This window comes from Hesperophylax consimilis, chromosome 6 (assembly GCF_061612785.1).
Source record: "Hesperophylax consimilis isolate HC1 chromosome 6, BYU_Hcon_1.0, whole genome shotgun sequence".
NCBI classification, from domain to species: domain Eukaryota; kingdom Metazoa; phylum Arthropoda; class Insecta; order Trichoptera; family Limnephilidae; genus Hesperophylax; species Hesperophylax consimilis.
The window spans coordinates 22,740,718-22,762,578 of record NC_142841.1 but is presented as its reverse complement, the minus strand read 5'-3'; the positions used below and the strand labels follow the sequence as shown (position 1 = coordinate 22,762,578).

At 32.2% G+C, this 21,861-nt stretch overlaps 1 protein-coding gene across 1 annotated transcript in view; it reads right to left on the bottom strand.

Annotated features, from left to right (window-relative positions):
* The window catches only part of CAH9 (Carbonic anhydrase 9), a 66,162-nt gene that overhangs the window by 37,209 nt on the left and 7,092 nt on the right, over positions 1 to 21,861 (bottom strand). Inside the window, exon 2 of the mRNA XM_089632454.1 lies at positions 238 to 441. Within this exon, the coding sequence (XP_089488580.1) occupies positions 238 to 441 (204 nt within the window). The remainder of the gene's footprint in view (positions 1 to 237; positions 442 to 21,861) is intronic.

The window sequence follows — 21,861 nt, the reverse complement described above, 5'->3', positions numbered from 1 at the left end:
CGAGTATAATGTTTAGGATAGATAAACGTTTTGTTCATTTATTAACCACTTTTTTGACTATTATTTTATTTTATATCTATCGATTTTATTGTTAGAATAATCTGTTCCATGGTATTGTTCGACTTATCCATTGCAATGGAACTCGATAGGCATTGTTGTGAGATTTGAGGTAAGCGTGTTAATAAATTATAATACTAATGTGTTTATCTGTAGTTTCCGAAGTGTTGATTGACTCACCGGAATGTCCGTTGTTGTGGAACTTGATGGGCCCCGGCAAAGGGTTGTGGTAGCCGACCATCTCAAGGGCGGGCATGCGCAGGGGGATCGCCTTGCGGGCGGACACGCTGATGGGGGACTGCATGTGCCCCCCGCAGCCGTTGTGGCGCCTCTTCCAGCGTCTCTGGTCCGCGCTGTGGTAGCGGAAACCGCTGCCCCATGATACTGAAATTTTTAAAAAAACACAGTTTCATTAAAAAAACAAATAATTTCATTTCATCAAAAAAAAGTTGCATTAAAAAAACCGTGTAATTGCAACAACAAAAAAACGTTTCATTACAACGAATAAAATGATTTGTTGAATAAAAAAAAAGGTTTTATTGAATCAAAATAAAAATATTTATTTATTTTTCGGAATAACTTTATTGAGTAAAACCTCAAATTGTAATATTTAAATATTGAAGACAATATTAGTAATTTCTAAACGAACTTCCTTTTCTGATTTTTCTGTTTCAGATTTTCGTTTAGAAATTACCAATATTGTCTTCAATATTTAAAAATATTTAATTTAAATACGAATACCGTTATATTAAAAAAGTTTTATAAAAATATCTAAATTAAATAGCTGAATTATTATTTTCTTGTAGGTTTAATTAAGATTACACGTAACAATAATTAAGAATTCAATTAATCGCATAATTAGACTGACCGGTTTATTTTTACAAACAATAAACCAGTTATCAGCTTTTAACTGGTTAAAATAGTGATAGTTTCTAATTTATTTTGGCAGTCTTAAAAATGCGACTTTTGACAAGATAACCAAAAAAAAGTATTAACCGGTTTTTGGTTATTTTATTTTTGTACAAAAAACGGTCAACCTGAAAGGTTTTGAAAGACAATAACGTCATAACTGATGACGCCCATAACTTAATCTAATGCACATTTCCTTAAACTTCAAAAGCGTACATGTTAGTGCCTATCTACTGAAGGTAGCAGCATTTTATGACTGTCCAAAGCTGTATATAAAATTGTCAGCCATTAAGCGTATTTATATTATATAATGATTGTTATTACATAGTTTTTACACTAGTAGTTTTGTGAACAATATACCTCGCATCCAAAAAATATGTCTCCTATTTCCTCAGTCAATAAATTAAAAACCTAAATTTTCCCTGAAATCGTTAGATTTCTCTGTAGGTATTTAAATTCTTAATTTTATTACAGAACATTTTTTTATTTCTATTTTTCCGAGTTTATGTCCGGGTTAAATCTTCCCCACAGGAAAAACGCAACCCTTCCACTCACTTCTCCACAAATGATCATCTAGTCAATCCACATCACGCAAGTGCATTATATAAGCATAATAAATACAAAACAATACAAGAACAACACGTCAAATGACCAGAGATCAAATGGGAAAACTTCACGGACTCCAGATATTTTCATATCAGAGGGTTCAGCTCTCACTACTGATCCCTCAATATAATTTTTTGAAGTGAAACTTCTTTACGCGCGTCATGCATTTTCGAGGACCGGAGTAAAACCGACTCATGACCGTCACGAAAAACCGTGATCATTTCGCTATAGGAGCCTAGCTAATATTATATACCTAGTTTAGGTCACTCTCCAAACTCAGCTTCGCGGTCTAGAGGCAGAGCGCCCGACTGTCGTCGTGAAGAACCGAGGTTCGATCCCCGCTTTAACTAATTTTTTTTTTCTTTTTGTGATTTTTTTAATACGAGGAAAAGTGATAAAATGCTCTCGTGCTGCGACTTTTAGATATTTTGACTATATGATATTTTGGTCGAAATATAGCTTACAAATCGAGCCGGTAGAGTCGCTCGGTATTTTGATTAATTATTTTTATTTTGAATCATTAAAATTACTAATCAAGGCCGATAACGCGACTAATTACCCCCGCAGACGTGCGTGACAAGTTTTTTTAGTAAAAAACACAGCCGTAAGTGAGTTTTTCAAAATTTAGAAATGTTTTTTTAAATTCAGACTCCATACGGGTATGAGACTGTTAAAACACGATAGATCTTTTCCAAAACAAACAAAAATACCCAAATATTTTTAAAAACAACAGATATGACTTCACCCTGCCGATATATCTTCGATTCGACCCTATATAAAGCGTTAACGAGACGTTATGTGATATTATTCATTTGCCGTGTTTGAAAACGAAAATTTGCGCGGGACAAGTCAATTGAGGAGTAAACGTTGTATATGCGGTTCTCGTCGCGCGAGATACCTCTCCTGGCGGTCTAGAGGCAGAGCGTTCGACACTCGTTATACAGGACCCGGATTCGAATCCCATATTTTTATAACTTTTAATTTTTTTTATTACATGCTACTTATAAATATGTCAATAGACAGAAAAAAAGAGAGATAGAAGAATACTAAAAGTTTCACTTCCGTCGTGCGTAGGCTTGCCACACACTGTATTTTTTTTTAATCTTTCTTATCCTACATGTATTTAAAATGACTGATTTTTGCATTTTATATATAAATTCTTTGACGGATCTAATAAGCCTAAATTTTGAATGAGAGAGCTAGGTAAAATGCCAGTAGCCGAAATAACAAATGGTAATATTTTTATAGTCTGAGAATGCCAAACTCTTTTAATCTCATTTTAACATCAATATTTTTTTTAATTTCAAATGATGAATTACAATTTGTAATTTGTAAGTTTAATACTATAATATTGAAAAAATGCGAATAAGAAAGTCCAAATAAACACGACGATTTCACATTTGAAAAAAAAATGTAACCGTTGAAACGTCCACCATTTTGAACCAGATACGGAACTTACAGATATTAGAAATGCAAAACGGTCAAATAGGTTAGTATATACATACATTTTGAAACAGGACTTTTCTACGCTGTCAAGTTATTCTATTTAATTATCTGAATTTATTATCTCTTTTAAACTGAGAAGGAATGAGTTATTACTTATTACAAATTTCGTATTTATTGCCACGGAAATGTGTATTAAAATATCCCGAGACGTATTTATTTAAATGAAACACCTGTCAAAACATAGATCTTCTGTTATTAATTTCTGCCAGAAAGTTAAACTCAGGTTTTTAGTAATGGACTCGAAAATAGATATGAACAAACCACAAAATATTTTCTTTTCTAAGTCATCCTATTTCCATTATAAACATTTAGGTCCAACCTAAAAGCTTTTTGGCGCCATTTAATTAAAACACGTTTTCAAAATATACAGGGTTTTCCAATAAGAGGTGTTATTTTGAATAGCCCGCTATTTCGGTAGATGTTACTTTTGAAGCTGTCATTTTTTAACATTTGACAAGTAGAAACTACGTCATTAATAAAAATGGAACGATACACGCTTCACCAATGCATTTAAATGATTAAAATTCACTTGAGTGAATCAAATGCAAATCATCTTGAGTGATGAGGCCCATTTCCACCTCGGTGGCTTCGTCAACAAGCAAAATTGTTGCATCTGGGGCTCGGAAAACCCAAGAGTTATTGTTGAAAAGCCTCTCTAAATGAGCAACAGTTACGGTGAATGGATTGCGCTATAGAGAGATGATTAATGAATTTTTATGGCCGGAATTGGATGGTATTGATCTGGACAGCGTTTACTTTCAACAAGACGGCGCTACGTTCTACACAAGCAACGAAACCATTGATCTTTTACGATTGAATATCAAAATAACACCTCTTATTGGAAAACCCTGTATATATATATTTTAGACATAACAAGGTCTTTGAACTTATAGAAAAGATTTTTATTCTAGCCGTCACAATTTGAATTTATCATTGATTTATGAAGATAGATGTGGTGCTATTTAAATGTACTTTCGCTGAAGAACCAAATGAAAATCTAAATCTAAATCTAAAATGTGTTCGGTTGATTATTTATAAGATATTGTGTATGTCAGCCATAGTTATGAAAGTGTAATCCGTAAAATGCAAATTACGCTTAAGCTTCAAACATTATTTTATAAATTATGGTTGTAAAATAACATCTACAGAAGTTTTTAATTGTTGTAATCAATGACGTTACATTATATATAGACGGGCTGTAGACATCTCAAAGTGGCAGTCCAAAAGCAAGACAATTGTATTGCTTTCGATTCGATAGTTTCATTACTCTGAAACCGCCAGTAAAAGCAAAGAGATAATATTTCATTCGTAAATACACATACATCATTTTATTGTTATAAAATTACAATTATTTCAATTGTTTCTCGAAGACTTTCAGCTCCATTAGAGAAAAAGAGATAGTGAACGTAGCAAGTACAAGAAGGAAAACCTAATAGAGTAGGCCGTCTCATACAATATTAGTGTAAACTAGTAAGCATATCTTGTTATCTCTGTCACCCGTGAATGAATAGAATGTAATATTTGTAGAAATACGAAAACACCATCGTTTATTTCGTTCATACACACACAATATATATTCTTTGATTGTCTATCTTTGTCATACACGAACAACGTTTGAATTAAGACTTTACTGGATACATAAGAGTGTTTCTTACTTGCCACATTTTATCTTGAGGTTGTGAGACAATAGTCTGGATGTATTGTAACTTCATTGATTACAAAATTATGTCATCGTTTTACGAAATGGAGAGCTTGCTTTTCCCCGTCCGGAAATTTTAAAAACAAAAGTTTGTATTGAGTATATTATAATTTTTAACTTCCGTGTAAGGACGTACAAGGAAATGACGGTGTCTAATCTTTCAATAGAATTTCATTTAAGAAAAAACATTTTGTTGTTATCCTTGTAGTAGACTTTCTAATTTTTTTACGATGTCTACCGCTTACCTAATAAATAATGCGTTTTATATTAGGTAGTATTTATAACCGAACTGAAATAACACTGAAATTTTAGAGATGTTTTCAAAATTTGACTGGTTTTGGAAAACTTAAAAAAATATATTGAAAAAACGAATTCAAGGAAGACGTATCAGGCTGGGATCAAACATACTAATTTATTCTGTCGGTAATGCGTGAAATGTGAAATATTCCAGCGGATTTCTGTTCCTGTGTGAAATTATTCACGTTCAACTAATTAATACCGAATTCTGTATGTGAAATGTGTATTTCTTTTCTTTAAATTTTTGTCAGATGATTTTTCAAGTTTAATAACGGTGCACATTCTAAACGTAAATTTCTGACGTATCTTTAATTAGTCTACAAAAAAAAATATCATTACATTTTAAAGAAAAAGGAAAATATTTCACTTTTAACAATAATGACCTTCTGACAAATATTTTTCAGTTTCACAAATCCTACAACTATAATATCCCGTGATTTTACACTGGTCATGTTGGTATGTGTGCGAAGGGAAGAAAAGGATGAGTTAAAATAAGCTCCACCAAATTAGTAACACATTTTTTCCTAATACGTTTGCTTCAATGAGTAATATATCTAATGAGTACAACCTCAAAGTGTAATATTTAATTACTGAAGACAATTTCTAAATGAAAATTATAAACAGAAAAAGATACGGTCACATTTAGGATAACCCAAGACCTTCGCCTTACCGGGGCGCTGTTCTACCAACTGAGCTAATGGGACCCTATTTCCTTCAGTCATATTTAACTGTATCATACTTCGAATAAGAACTACCAACATTATCTCCATTTTGGGTCACTGGGTTCAAGTCCTAGATGCGACCGTATCTTGTTCTGTTTAAAATTTTCGTTTCTAAATCGCTATTGACTTCAATAATTGAATAATATGTCATTTTATTTTAAAGTAACGTAGTAAGCGTTCTAAGATGGTTTGAAAGGGTGATATGTAAATACGAATTTTAGAGGGAGCGCGCTAATATTAAAAAAGGATAATAATTAAGCGAAAACGGTGAAAATATTTAATAAATCACCATTCGTTTGAAATAGAGAAAAAATCTCTCGACAAATGCTTTAGTTGCATTTAAAAATACACTGTGTATTTTTTCATGCCTATAACATATTAAATAACAGAAAAAAAGTGTTTTAAATAATTTTCGGAGCTTACTCTTTTTTTCTGTAGAGTGAATTTCATATAATTAACGTTTCGTCATAACAAATGTATGGATATTATCTTCAAAAATAACTTTTTTTGGAACGTAAAAACTTAAAGAGTTAACGAGAAACTTGTTATAAACTTTGCTTAAATTTGTATTATTTTCACTTGGCACACAAGTGGGCAAAATTCACATAAAACTTGAATTCATAATAAAAACTGGATATGTATACAATTCTGAACGGGTTAATAATGATTCCATCGGACCTTGTACTCCAGTTTGAAAGAAAAACGGTCATCCTTTCAGGGATCAATCATTTAGTTAGCGCCGAATAATTTATCATCGAAAAGCTTAACTTGTTACTTAGGAGTTACTAAGCTAATCTAATATTCTATTTATAATAGACTGACTTATTATGTAATTGTTTATTAACCATTTTTTTTTTGAGCAGCTGGCAATAAAATATTTTCCTCGTAATATGATGTGTCCAGTCTAAGGACGGGTTGTTTCGGAAAATTTGAACAATTCATCAAATTTCAACGTTCATTTTCAAGTTCTGTGAAAGATTTTTTCAAGTTCTGTTTTTATTTCAGTTTTGTCAAGCAAGTAGCCTACAATGATATAATAACAAAACTTAAATAGGACTTTCACAGAACCTGAAAATTAACGTTGAAATTTGATGAATTGTTCAAATTCTCCGAAACAACCCGTCCTAAGTCACATTTATTCATTTGGACACTTGGCTGCGGTCAATGTTCAAAGTGTTAACTAATCACTTTGAGTTTCACGCTAATCAAAAATTTGATCGATAATTCTATATTGGTTAGTAATAAAAATAAAACAGCCTTCTTGGGCGAGAGGTAATGCTCTAAACACGTTCCGGAGTGGAAGTTACTCTCAGTATCGCCCTGGTGTAAAACCACTATTCAGAATTGAAACGTTGCTTGAAATGATTTTGGCCGTGTTTGATAACATGATCTGAATAGCCAGGTACTTCCCCACCTTCCTCTTTCCTATCTCCTTCCCTTCTCTACTACCTTCAGCAACACAACATTCCCCAATTGGGGATGCTATAATCTCACAGACTCTGAAACTCTAGACGATTAGGAGCAGTGTTTTTTCTTACTCCAACCTTTTTGTAGAATCTTCAAATACAGACAAGCGATAAATATATTTACTAGAAAATGTTTATTTTTAATAATGTATTTAAAATGTGCTTTTGCGAGCTATTTAAAAAATATCGGAGTTTTCATCTTGGCAAGTCAAGATACACCCCGTGATTTTTTACGGGTAAATTTAACTAACTAGTTTTATATTTCTGCTTTACTCTGAATAATATTATAGGTGTCTTAACACGTAAAAACTTAAGGCAGTGCCAGTGGTGTGAGCCAATAAACTAATCACTGTCATTACTAGCGAGTGGGTTTGTCTCGCCTCCTCTTGCCAAACGTTAAAGAACAGATTTTCCGGCAAACGCCCAGAAATTATTTCCAACGCCAAAGAAAACATTAGTCAACGGTAAATTATCTTAATCTCTCCGTGGAAATTAAAAATAAGTGTTTAACCGAAACCGTAGGGTATTTTTAACAATCCTAGTTTTTTAAATACATCAATATATACCCTAGAGTGTTGTAGACTATTCTGTCAAATCATTGATAATTCAAAGAATATATTTTTGTTATTATCTCTTTGAAAAAGAGGTACAATTATTTATTGATTATTGGGTTCAATGACAGTTGATCCCCCGACAGCCGGCCCGCCGACAGTTGATCTCTCAGACGGTTGATCCCCGGACAGTAGATCCCTCTGAAAACAGATAAATCCCCTAAAGGAATAATTCTTCTGTACGTCCTCATCGGTAAAGTAAATTTTATTTGATGAATTTTTGTTATTTCACGATTTCTTCACTTATTTTAGGGAATGTTTGAAATACAGATTTTTGTTATACGGCCGTCTATCCTCTTTGCATACTTTACCTATGAGGACGTACGGCAAAAATAATCCTTTGGGGGATCAACTGTCAGAGGGATCAACTGTCGGGGGATCAATTGGCAGAGGGATCAACTGTCCGGGGGATAAACCGTCGGGGAATCAACTGTCGGGTCACTAATTTTTGTTATATTGACCTTACTAGGTATTATACCTGTTCTGAGGTTTACATATTACAATTATTGTTTTACATTATTACATGGTGATTTGAACCTCTAATATAAAAATAAATAAAGTGTCCGCTGGTGTGTTCCTGTTGACTTTATCCAGTTTTTTCTTTTTTCTTTAAAGATAGATTTATGTTGTTCTTTAATTACGACCGGAAAATATTACACTATTTTGGTCCTGAGTAGTGCTGTGTGCGTTGTCCAAAAGTTGTATTTTTTGTGTGCTGTAAAACATATTATTTAAAAAGACGAAAAGAAACATTTTATAATGTAATGTTATGTGAAAATATACTACGGATTGTTTTGCAATTAAGTAAAAATCTCTTCGTATAATGATCCGTTATTAAAAACGGGATTGCAGGCCGTTTCTTACATAACTTAACTTTTAGTCAATTTCCAATATATCGAAATTAATTCGTGTTCATGCACCTAATGATATACTCGTACAATGAGGAAATGCGAAAATATTATAATCGTGTTCCGACATCGTGACAATACATTATATAACCATCAATTCACCGTTTTCAACCGGATAGTGATTAATTTGAAGAGATTCTCAATAAATTAGCAATATTCAATATTAGTAATTTTACTCCTTGTATTTATGAGAGTGAAGTTGTTAATTGGTTTATTTTTGTGTGTCTGATGTAATAGTGTTTATAAGTAAAATACAGGTAATATTTTCCGCTAATAAAGATTGTCAGGTTATTTGTAACCTGTGAAGTGTGTCTTTAAAAGATTATTATAAATATTGATGAAAAAGTCTGTAGGTAAGTAAAAACAATGACTAAATATTCAATGTCGTAGGTTAGGTACAAAAAGATTATTAACTAATTACTTATTGTAAACATTTCACAATTTAAGTATTTATAAAATAATTTCAGTCGAGAGTAAAACGGTAAATGCATTCAACTATACAAATTACGATAAGACTCTAAAAATGCAGGATTTATTGTTGTTTTTCTTTTTAATTTTCAGTCATGTGATGGGCTTTGCTTATGACGCGTGGTATGACGTCGGAAAACCGAAATAAAACACAACAGACAACACGGTATGTTAGCTTGCTACTTACCACTAATGTCATCCACAACATTGCCCTGATGTGGGACGTAAATTGTTTTGACAAATTATTTTGAAAACATTTTTCGGAAATAACTACTAGATATATACCTACATCTAAAATTCGACGTACCCGACCGCATTGGAATTTTAATGATTTTTTTAAATATTTCAGTGTTAATTTTTTTAACTTAAATTTTTAGAATATTAATAACAACCTCGACCTCCGTAGCAAAGTGAAAATAATTTAATGGTTTTAGAACTATAATTAACCTATATATTGATGGCTTACTTTTGATATATCCATTGAAAACATAAAAGAAAGCGTTCATCCCCAGCGGTGAGTAAATGGACCGACCGATGGCGCTTGGTTATTTCCCTCACATATCCTTTAAATCAGAGGTTCCCAAAGTGGTCTATATGGACCCCCAAGGGTCGATATCGGCATGCTGGGGGTCTATGTCAGCGAGAAAAAAATTTGGGGGTTAACAAGATTCAAATGGGGGTACATACGAGCGGACTCCCATTTACCTCAAGTGAACATTTAGGAGTTCTGTAAATGACACAAAAGACCTAACACAAATATAATAGACTGAGAAATTACTTATTTGATATTTGTATTTTTATATTTCGTAAAGTTGTTAATTGAGGTATATAAATAGAGTCTACGTTCCTTTTCTCGTCAGAATTAATATATTCAAGCAAAACATTGCACATTGGAAGCCGTGAATTTTCCTAGTTCCCCAACATGTTTTTGAAAAACGTTCAGGATAATAATGACGTTCAACATTTAAATCCACTTCACACAGACTTCAAAACTAAGTTTGAGGACATTTTGACTATGGAAATGCAACGTTGAAGAATTGTATATCATGTGACAAGAAGAACTGATCGGAATAAGCACTGACAAAGAACTTAAGGGGCAGTTCTGTAGGGCTAGATACAGAAAGAAATTCCCGTTGCATATCCTGCTTCATTTTCATTTGGTGTAATACCTCATAAGGGTTCCCTTGTCTGCACAATGTAAAGGACAGAGCAACTATACCGTCAAAAAAATTATTATTATATGGGACGTTAATAGTTTTAGGAAAATTCAATACTCAGCAGGCAGGTAGGGGGTCTACGGAAAAAAAAAATTGGTAAGTGGTCTACGGGGCAAAAAAGTTTGGGAACCTCTGCTTTAAATTAAACAATATAATTTACTATGCAATATATTAGCACCTCCTTCCAAAATGGTAGATTTTCTCAGTATATCACGTTGGTGAGTGGACGCCATTCAGAATCGCAACATCGTTGCTTCAAATGGCTTTAGCTCCTTTTAATGATCAGATATGAATAACTAGGTACTTCCCAACCTTTCGCTTCCCATTTCCTTTCTGTTCCCCGCATCCAACACTATCCAACAATAATTATTATTTGATAGATTCACTGACTTCAGATGGTTGGGTATCAATTAAAATGTGATATCACACGAACAAAAAATAAATTAACCCGAATTGAAAGCACGTATTTTTTGCGCAACAACCAACAAACGTCTTGTGCGGTGTCAAATAAAAAAATGAACAATTATTTTATTCTTTCATAGGATATGCTGCTTTGCTTCTCGCGTTTTTTTAAACAAATTTGAAATGAAACTGACATATTGAATTGGCGTGAAGTGTTAATAATAATTTCCTTTGACACACGGTTTAAATTGGCTTTTAACCTTCGGTTTATAACGTTTTAAGACCTGCTAATTTATTTGGGACTGGTATTATGCAACGAATATTAAACAGATGACGATTAAAATCTGGACATTTACATAAATGTAGCATTCCAATCGTTTTTATAAAGGAATAGAGGATGGATTAAAAAATTAGGCATGTCTGTGATGGAGGTAGACATTTTCTAAGATCCTAATCTGCTCCAGTGTGTTTAAAATAATGTATTGTAAGTATCGACAAACAATATCAGATGGATCGATGATTGTAAGCAATACTAATGAGACTCGTGCTTGCATATTATTATATTTGGTTGACAGGGCGACTAGTAGGAAGAATGATATGTCTAGCTTCATTGTACAAGAGTTTATATATAATATGTACATATGATATAAATAAAGTATTGTATGTTCGTGTCCAATATATTTCATAAAAATGTTCATGTTACGTGCAAACGAATTCAGTGTTATTGTAATCGCCATTCCCATAGTATATGATAAAAATCGTTAAATAAAACGTAGTCAGGGGCGGATTTTATCAATTAGTTGTGTAGTTTATTTTTACATTCATTTTATTTAAAAAAAATAAGCAATTGTGAAAAATATGAAAAGAGAAGTGCATGAAGTTTAATATTTTTTTTAAATCGTTTTTTTTTCCGTGAATTAAGGTATAAAAGAAGCCTTTCAACATTGAATTGATTTTATTGTCATCATTGAGTATTTTTGTCGGGATAACTCAAATAAAATGTAACATATAAATTGTTCAATCAAAATAAAGAACACATCTGAGATATTGTACTTTTACTTGTTATACTATTATACTTTAAGATACAATACTATTATACTTTAACAACCACTAGACAAACAATTATTGCTTTGATGTATCTACAGTATTGCACAAAAAACTACTAATTTGATTTTGATTTTTATAAATAACACCTGTAGAAATATTCTCAAAACTATAAATATGCAAAATAAAATAGGAATATTTAGAAAAAAAAAGTGACAGTAGTTAAAACAGACAGCATTTAAATAAAATCTGGTCCGCCTCGGCACATGACCAACCTAGTAAGGTGTTAAGAGGACTAAGAAAAACATTATGAATTTTCTCTTTACCTTATATTTAATTAATTATTATGTTAAAAAAATACATAAATTCAGAATATTTCTTTATATTATCATCGTTGATAGATTGTTTTTAGCAAGGATTGTCATGAAAATTTTAATACGAGAACAAAAATTGTTACAAAAAACCAGGTAGTAACCAACAATGTTGTATTCCTTAGTACCTACCTGCAACTGGTCACAAAGTCCATACAATTAGATAAGATTTTAAATTTCCACGGCCAAAAGTATTATACTGATTTATTTTGGGGTATTATGCCGTGTTACCCTACCTCCTTATTTATCCAACGATTCGGACAGCATTACAATGTCCATTATCAATACACATCTGCCCTGATAGTAGAAGTAAAAAGGGTATATAACTTGTTTCGAAATTTCGTTATTTTTATCACATACAAAATATATTTCAATTGAAAAATATTATTTTTTCCATACTAACAATTCAACCTTTTTACTTGAAAACAAAAAACGTTGAAATTTCTAAAAAAGTGGTTTTTCTTTATTAATTATAGATTGTGGAATCACTTTCCGAAGTTTGCGAACTTTACCCCCGGATACACTGTATATGTAAATTTGGTTCGATAATTTTATATTTAAATGTTTTTGGTGTAAAAGTTATTATAAATGCTGCAGACGTAACATTCTTTGGACATTTATACTCATTATCAATTATTTTTTGCAATGTAAGTATGTTTTATAAATATTCTGTTTGTTTCTCAGAGAAATAAATAATTAAATGTACGTAAAACTTCGGCAGTTCCGGCACATACTAACGTAAAAATTGGGGCATCCAGAGTTAAAAAAAACTTGATACTTATTTTTCATAATAATTTATGTCCTCTTGTTCGCACGGGGCCCTTTAACAGTGCGCAATCCACCCCTGTCGGCCATTTGAACATTGACAAAGTGTTTGAAATCCAGTCAGGCTTTTTGCAAATGATTCCATCTTAAGAAGATAATTTTTTAAATGCATTTGAATATTATTATGTCACTGAAAGATAAATCAATAATTCATGTGGTTAGTTGCATTTTTAATCTCGGCGGCTTCTACCGTGATATTAGTTTCTACAAATGTATTTATTATAATAAAATATTGTAATTAATACGGTTATGCTTTTGATAGAGCACTCTAGCAATAAAATCTTTACACAGAAATTAAATGTGCAAATAGTGCCGACTGAAACATAGTTTTCAGCCGAAACCGAAACCGACTTTCGGCTTGTGTTCTATTTTCAGCCGAAACCAAAACTTATTTAAATTGTTTTAAAAATCTATATAACCAGAGTAAAGGTTTTATTGTTAAAATTTGAAGAGTCCAATTAAATTACATTAATTTAATAAGAAAACTGGATTACTTTTGGTGCGTTTTGAGCGTTATTATATGCAGATCTGCAATTAATGCTATAGGTGGTAAATACTTTAAATATTATTACTATTAAATACAGATAATTTAAAGGAATCAAAAAATAAAATTACAAACTCTTTAAACTTTGACCTTGACAACTTTTATATAGCAGCTTCTTTTTAAATAATGTTTTAGTCACGAAGACAGGTTTCGACTGAGCCGAAGTTTTGCTATATTTTGGCTGAAACCGAAACCGTGGACGAAACTTATTTACTGGCCGAAACTAGCCGAAACCAAAACCGAAACTTCGGTCACTCACTACAAATAGATACATTTTATGTAAATGTATGTGGTATTTAATAACATATTATTTTATTATTTATTTCTTCGACATGTGAATATAAAATACAAGCTGATGAAATAATCTTTTCTAATAATTCAAAGATTCCCAACTGCACCCAGCTGCCCGAAGTCTTTCGCCTGTCTGTGTTGTGACGTCTTTTAAATTTAAAAAAAATGGTGCTGATTGACCATTTCATGACAATGTTACTTTTGAATTTTTGTGAAACACCCCAATCCAATGTGGAAGTCAAATAATTGACTGTACGAGGGCATAAAGTCAAAAACGTTATCTACTAAAAACATACAATACTTCTAGGTAATTCTAGGTCAAATAATTTTGTCCGCAAAAATTATATATACCAATAATTTTAACGGCTTAAAGTCAAAAACCATTATCTACAAAAAACATGCAAATATCTATTAACTATAGGTATTTCTCTTTGAAGGTTTTGTGATTTTTCATTTTGTAGTAAATGTATAGACCATATTTATCGATGTATACAAAAATAAAATGAATTGACATTAAAATATTCATCGATTTTTAAGAAAATTAATCGAAATTAAAATTGCCGTCGATTTATAAGGAGATTAATGGATATTAAAATAGTCATCGTTTTATAAGGAAATTAATGGATATTAAAATAGTCATCGATTTATAAGGAAATTAATGGATATTAAAATAGTCATCGATTTATAAGGAAATTAATGGATATTAAAATAGTCATCGATTTATAAGGAAATTATTGGATATTAAAATAGTCATCGATTTATAAAAAAAACGAGTGGACATTAAAATAGTCATGTACTTGTAATAACTAAAATAGCCATCGATGTATATGAAAATTATTAAAGATTAAAATATTCATCGATCTTCAAGAACAATCATTAAAAGTCATCGATGTATAAGAAAGTTAATGGACAATAGTCATCGATGTGTAAGAAAATTTGGATTACAGTCATCGATGACAAAGAAAATTTATCGACAATCATCGATCCATCAAATTCTTACATCGGTGATAATATTATCATCGAATCGGTAGAAAACAAATAAACACATTTTAAAGTCACTAGAGTTACGTAACAATTTTGCTGTTGTAGTTTTTATGGGATTACCGCACAAGAGTCCCAACTGCTCCTGACCGTCTGGAGGCATTGAGACTATGGAATCCCCAACTGGGGTATGTTGTGAGGCTTAAGGGTAGTGGGGAAGGGAAGGTTATGGGGAAGAGGAATGTGAGGGCGTACATGGCTATTCAGTTCTGTTTACAAAACACGGCTGAATCCATTTCAAGCAACGTTTCAATTCTGAATGGTGGTCTTACACCGGGGCGATACTGAGAGTATATTCCACTCAGGAACGTGTCACAAGTATACTATTAATTATTTTTAATTAATAAATTGTGAAATAACACAAATTCATCAAATCAATTTACTTGCGCACACCGAGATTTGCACCCGCGACTCTCGGCTTGCTAGTCGAGAGTCTTACCTCTCGATCACGAATGCCGTCAAAGTGTTGCTAGTGTAAAAAATAGCATTACGGCATCCCTTTATAAAGCTAATGCTACACATTATTTAGCCAGTGACAATACTATTATTTTGGCTGACACTCAAGATTTATAATTATAATCAAATTTTCCTATTTCGAGACATAATAAACATATTTGCAACATGCGAATTTGTCATTTTAAAATGCCATCTGACACACGGGTTTAAGGTAATCGGTTAATTTATTGTTAATCAATTAAAATTTGTATTAGCAAACAAGGTAGAGTTACCGAAAATGATTACTGTGACACTTATTAGCCTCCGACTTTGAAATGTGTGATTTACGATTATTGTAGTAAAATGTTTATTTTTGAAAAGTTTAAATTTATCGCCTGGTTATCTCATCACACCGCTGAAAATCGTTAAATCATAATTATGATTGTGATAACATTAAAAACAACATTTTTAATGTTTTGCCGTAAAATTATAAAGATAATATAATAAGAAAGGAAATTTGAAATAAAGTTTAGTAGGTTGTGACTTTAACTTGTGGAGGATGTTCAAGGTTAATCATTTATTACTTAATGTTAATCAAAGCACGACATTTTGTATTTCTTCATAATACTTATTTTTCATTAAATTACAATAAATACGTATGTTTTGATTTGTAACTGATTTTTTAAACAACATTTTAAAACAGTTCAATGATGTTGTTATGTGCGGAAATAAAAAAAATATATAATAGCACAGTTCGCTACGACTTAAGGCGAAGCTTAATGCTAAATCATTATTTTGATTAATCTTTATAACGAATTGGTGTACATTATGAATACCAAAAAATATGCTTTAGATAAATTGAAGGTTTTCCTATCGTTTAGCTTGAGTAGAATGCAAATAAAAAAATAAATTTCTCATTAAAAAATATAAATGCAAACTGCTAAAAAAAATTTTTTTCTATAGAAATGTATGAACGCGTAAAGGAAACAACTTTAAAAAATACAGTATTATAGATAAGATTATCTGTGACAGTTTCACTTGATTAACTTTTTTGCTTTCCTATAAAATTATTTACAAAATAAATAAAAACCGGTTTTGTGCTTGAAATCGAACGTTTCTAGACTCCTTTTGTCAATCGATTTTAATGCCTATTACCTACAATATAAGGTATACCAAGAATATATAACACGTTTTTGGCTTGTAGCTTTACGAGGCCACTCGCTCAAGAGAGGTCCGACCCCCACTTTTTTTAGTTATCTAGTTATTGATCTAATTTACACCCCTTTAAGATACTAAAGGGTAAAAAAATCATCAACCCTTACTTCCACATGGAAAAAATCTGGCGTCAAAAATTAATTTTATAATAGTGGTCTAATCATAAAACCACGCCTAAACTTGATAATTTTTAACCTTGAAAAATGGGTTATATTCTAAATACATTCACAAAACAAACAAAGTTGACCAAAAAATAAGAAAATAATCATTAAGACAGTAAATATATGTATTAATTGTAGCTGAAAAACGTTGAATTTCAATTGCAATTTTGGGGTTAGATCACTCTTGCACTAGTGACCTTGCGGGTATTAGAAAAAACATCTTTAAAATTTGACTGGGGAAAATTTTGTATTGCACCTAATTCTTCTTTGTATATCGTACTGTGACTGTCAATAACTATCATGTATGTAATTGGCTCTTGTGTTGTTAATTCTGAATAAAGATATTTGAATTCTTAATCGATGGATGTCCAATTTCACATCGCATGTTATGTCTCTATTTACCTACAACGGGGTGTTGTGGACCTATTTTCGGAATAAAAACAGTGTTTTATGCCATATTTTTTAAATATTTCTGTGGTTCACCATTTTATTATCCATTTCTCGTGTGACATTTGCGACTCTTTAAAACCGCCATGTAAATATCGGGTGTTTTTGTTTTCAGATCTATTTTCCGATGTGTTGTTGACAAAAAAAAATACAGTGTGTGGCAAGCCTACGCACGACGGAAGTGAAACTTTTAGTATTCTTCTATCTCTCTTTTTTTCTGTCTATTGACATATTTATAAGTAGCATGTAATAAAAAAAATTAAAAGTTATAAAAATATGGGATTCGAATCCGGGTCCTGTATAACGAGTGTCGAACGCTCTGCCTCTAGACCGCCAGGAGAGGTATCTCGCGCGACGAGAACCGCATATACAACGTTTACTCCTCAATTGACTTGTCCCGCGCAAATTTTCGTTTTCAAACACGGCAAATGAATAATATCACATAACGTCTCGTTAACGCTTTATATAGGGTCGAATCGAAGATATATCGGCAGGGTGAAGTCATATCTGTTGTTTTTAAAAATATTTGGGTATTTTTGTTTGTTTTGGAAAAGATCTGTCGTGTTTTAACAGTCTCATACCCGTATGGAGTCTGAATTTAAAAAAACATTTCTAAATTTTGAAAAACTCACTTACGGCTGTGTTTTTTACTAAAAAAACTTGTCACGCACGTCTGCGGGGGTAATTAGTCGCGTTATCGGCCTTGATTAGTAATTTTAATGATTCAAAATAAAAATAATTAATCAAAATACCGAGCGACTCTACCGGCTCGATTTGTAAGCTATATTTCGACCAAAATATCATATAGTCAAAATATCTAAAAGTCGCAGCACGAGAGCATTTTATCACTTTTCCTCGTATTAAAAAAATCACAAAAAGAAAAAAAAAATTAGTTAAAGCGGGGATCGAACCTCGGTTCTTCACGACGACAGTCGGGCGCTCTGCCTCTAGACCGCGAAGCTGAGTTTGGAGAGTGACCTAAACTAGGTATATAATATTAGCTAGGCTCCTATAGCGAAATGATCACGGTTTTTCGTGACGGTCATGAGTCGGTTTTACTCCGGTCCTCGAAAATGCATGACGCGCGTAAAGAAGTTTCACTTCAAAAATATTGAAAATGTGAACAGTGCTACAATTGAGATTGTGAACACTACCAATTACCACTGAATATAGAATACCTACGATGCCATTGAAGAGATTACCAAGAATTTGATGATCACGAGCGTTTGTTTATCCTGAGCATGTGCTGAATTTTATCTGATTTTAATGATTACGTGTTGTGGAATATTTTATCACCGCACATAAAAAAGTTGCAAACTTACTACTGCTACTATTTACCGTTCTTCTATAGTGGATCATAAAAGCGTTTTATTAAAAATTGGATGTATCTATATTAGGAATTCGCTAACTTTTAAGGGGTTTACAGATTACGCTATAAGTTCAAAGCATTTTATATAACTCCATATTGCTTGCCATACAAGACCTGTCACACCCAAAAAAAATATTTGTTACAAGTGTGAGCATGGCAATGATATGCTGTGATCTGCTAGCCAGGCTATATTTGAATATTATGCGACTTCTCTCCTACCTACGGCAAGAGAAGGGGTCTGAACAATTTACGGAGCGCCGTAATTACGCGATTTTCATAAGTCAAAGTGACAGACCCCATACAGAGAAATGATATTCCGCGGCAGTCCCCCAATTGATCTCACCCCTCTCCTGAGGAAGATTATAGCTTGGTGTGTCACCTCAACATGTAATACGTACTTGCCATGTATTATATAATGTATGTATTTATTTATTTATTTATTGTAAGAAACAAACAGCATTTTTTTACAGGATTAGTTATACAAGAGGTTACATATGAGGTAAGCCAAAATAGTTTCTTATGCTAATGTTGGTTAATGTGATATAATACAAGATTGTAATTGGTAGCGTATAATGTAGCGTAATGTGTCTAAGGCATATATCAATATTTTTAAACATATAAATAATACCGTGCTCCCCTGGCCCTGTATATAGCTGCGTATTTGCGCTGCTTAAACGGCGCGAATCGCCGCGCGGAAATTCATGGTTCGGCTTGTCCTGTCCTGTTTATACGCACCCTAAGAGGCTAAATTTTATTTTTTTAGAAAGACATACATTCCCGGATTACAAATAACATCTTTTTAAATAACCTATATTTATGAAAATCTCCTACTACCATCATGTTGCTCGTGTTGAAACGGAAGACTTAGCCAGCCGAGGAATTGAACTCACGACTCCTGGGTGTGAACCCGACGCGTTACCAACTCAGCCACTGACCGGTCAAATATTTTTGTTACGAATGATGGAACGACTAAACTGCGTGCTTGTCTTTGAATTTGAACATCGCACAAGAGTCCCGACTGTCCGGGGACATTGGGACTATGACATCCCCTATTGGGGCTGGTTTTGAGGTTGAAATCGGAAGGGGGAGAAAATGATTAAGAGAAAGGTTGGAAAGTACCTGGATATTCAGATCTGGTCATCAAACACAATTCTGAAAGATGATATTCTTTCACCAGGGCGATACTGAAAGGTTAAGGTGTGAACGCATTTAATTATAACTTTTAACCGTATAACCTATAATTGTTAGTAAAAATTATACCGCGACGGACGACTATTGGCTCGCGGAATCTGTTTGACCAAACGTAAACCTAACCTAACTACTGATTGACTACCTAAGAGAATAGGCTGCTTCGTACATGGGTATTGTGATGCTACGAGCACAATACAAGACTTCACCCACTTTCAAACATGTACATTGTACATAGAATTGCACATGTATGAATATCTTCAACAACAAAAAACTTTAATATAAGACCCAGCCTACTGAGCCTACCCTACATACCTACCTATAATATATTATTATGTTGTCATACAAGATGTGAAAAATACTTCTTCATAATATGTTCCTCGTTTTATTTCAATTTAATCCGAAAGACGTCATGATTCCACGATCTATGAATTTTAAATCTGAGACTGTAGACCAGAGTCTGCCAAACTTTTTTTTAATTCACAGCTCAATGAATTTAATTCACAGGTGAATGATTAATTTAATGCCTTAAAAAGAAAATGTAGGTACTTATTTTAAAATTAAAAAGGATTTATTTTTTTTACAATTTTAAATTGTAGAACTACATTTTATTTTTTTGTTTTTCTTTTATATATTCAATAGTATTGTAATAGTACAGCTTTAGGATCATTTCTTAAATTCATTTTAATAGCGTATTATCCAAAGTGGATATTTTCAGTTGCGAACTTATCAAATATAAGATGTCCATAAAAGAATATTTCTCTGATGGTTTGTGAATAATGTTTTATCTCTATTGTTTATATTTCTATTATAATTTTATTTATATGTACAACCTCTATCCATGGCTGTAAATGTATTGATAAAGGTTTTATTTTGTAAATTTGAATGTGAACATTTTTTAAAATATTTTATCAACATGGTGGTAATAATTTTATGGGTGAAAAGATGCAATTGATTTTTAGAAAGAATTCTGTTAAAATGTGTTTGTGTTAAAACGCATCAAAATGTAATTGACACATGAAACGTAGGGATATACAAGTGGCCGAATACCACTTTACTAGAACAAAGTCAAATTACCTAAATCTAGCTTAGTGTAGGCACAGAGCTGGTGTGAATGTTCACTCGCTCACACTTACTCACACTCAGTATACTGCGTATATACCAGTTAAACTGTATCCCTGCGTCGCGTCGCGTCGACTACTTTGTACAAACGTGCCTAATATTAATTTGATTTAATAGATTGAAATCATTTAATTTTTAAGAAATTTTAAATGAATGGTTATTATTAAAAATTAACAGTTTTGAGACTTCTTCCTTCGCGGCACAAAGTTTGACAGACACTGCTTTAGAGAGACATACAAGAAAGAAATAATATATCGAGTATTTTATCTAGCAAATATTTTGGCAAGATTTTAAGTAGCCGCAATCTAATTGATGGTGACACATTTATGGCATTGCAGTTTTATATGCGAATTAAAATAACTATTAACATATTTACAGCGCGTTTACAACAGTAAATCACCAATTAAAAATACATTACATAATATTGTAAAATACTTTAACTTTTCATGACATTATAAAATACGTGTGATGGTTGAATGCGATCTGATTTTTTTAAATACAAATGTCATTTTGATTGAATGCTTTATTTTCTATTAATATATCCATTACGAAATTTCTTTTTAAATTCAACTTGTGGAACAAAAAAATGTGTAACTAACGATATTATACCGGTGCCCGAAAACTAGTAATACAAGCGGAATACTGGATAATCTTCATCATATTTGTCGATTGATTTGAGTGGATTTTTTGGTAAAACTTTTTTGATTATAGCTTTCGAATCGAGTGTGAAGTTGGATATTATTTTGGTCATAATTTGAAATTATCGGTCTCTCAATATCAGCTGTTTGAAGTCTTTTAAAATGCATTGAATCGTAGGTTCTTGGGTTCTCTGTGTGATGTAGGTTCACCAGTTTCCCGCTTGCCAGCACTATAACCACTTGGCCATTGGATTGTTTTTTTACGTCATATTTTTAAGACAGATCCTGGATTCAATTCCCAG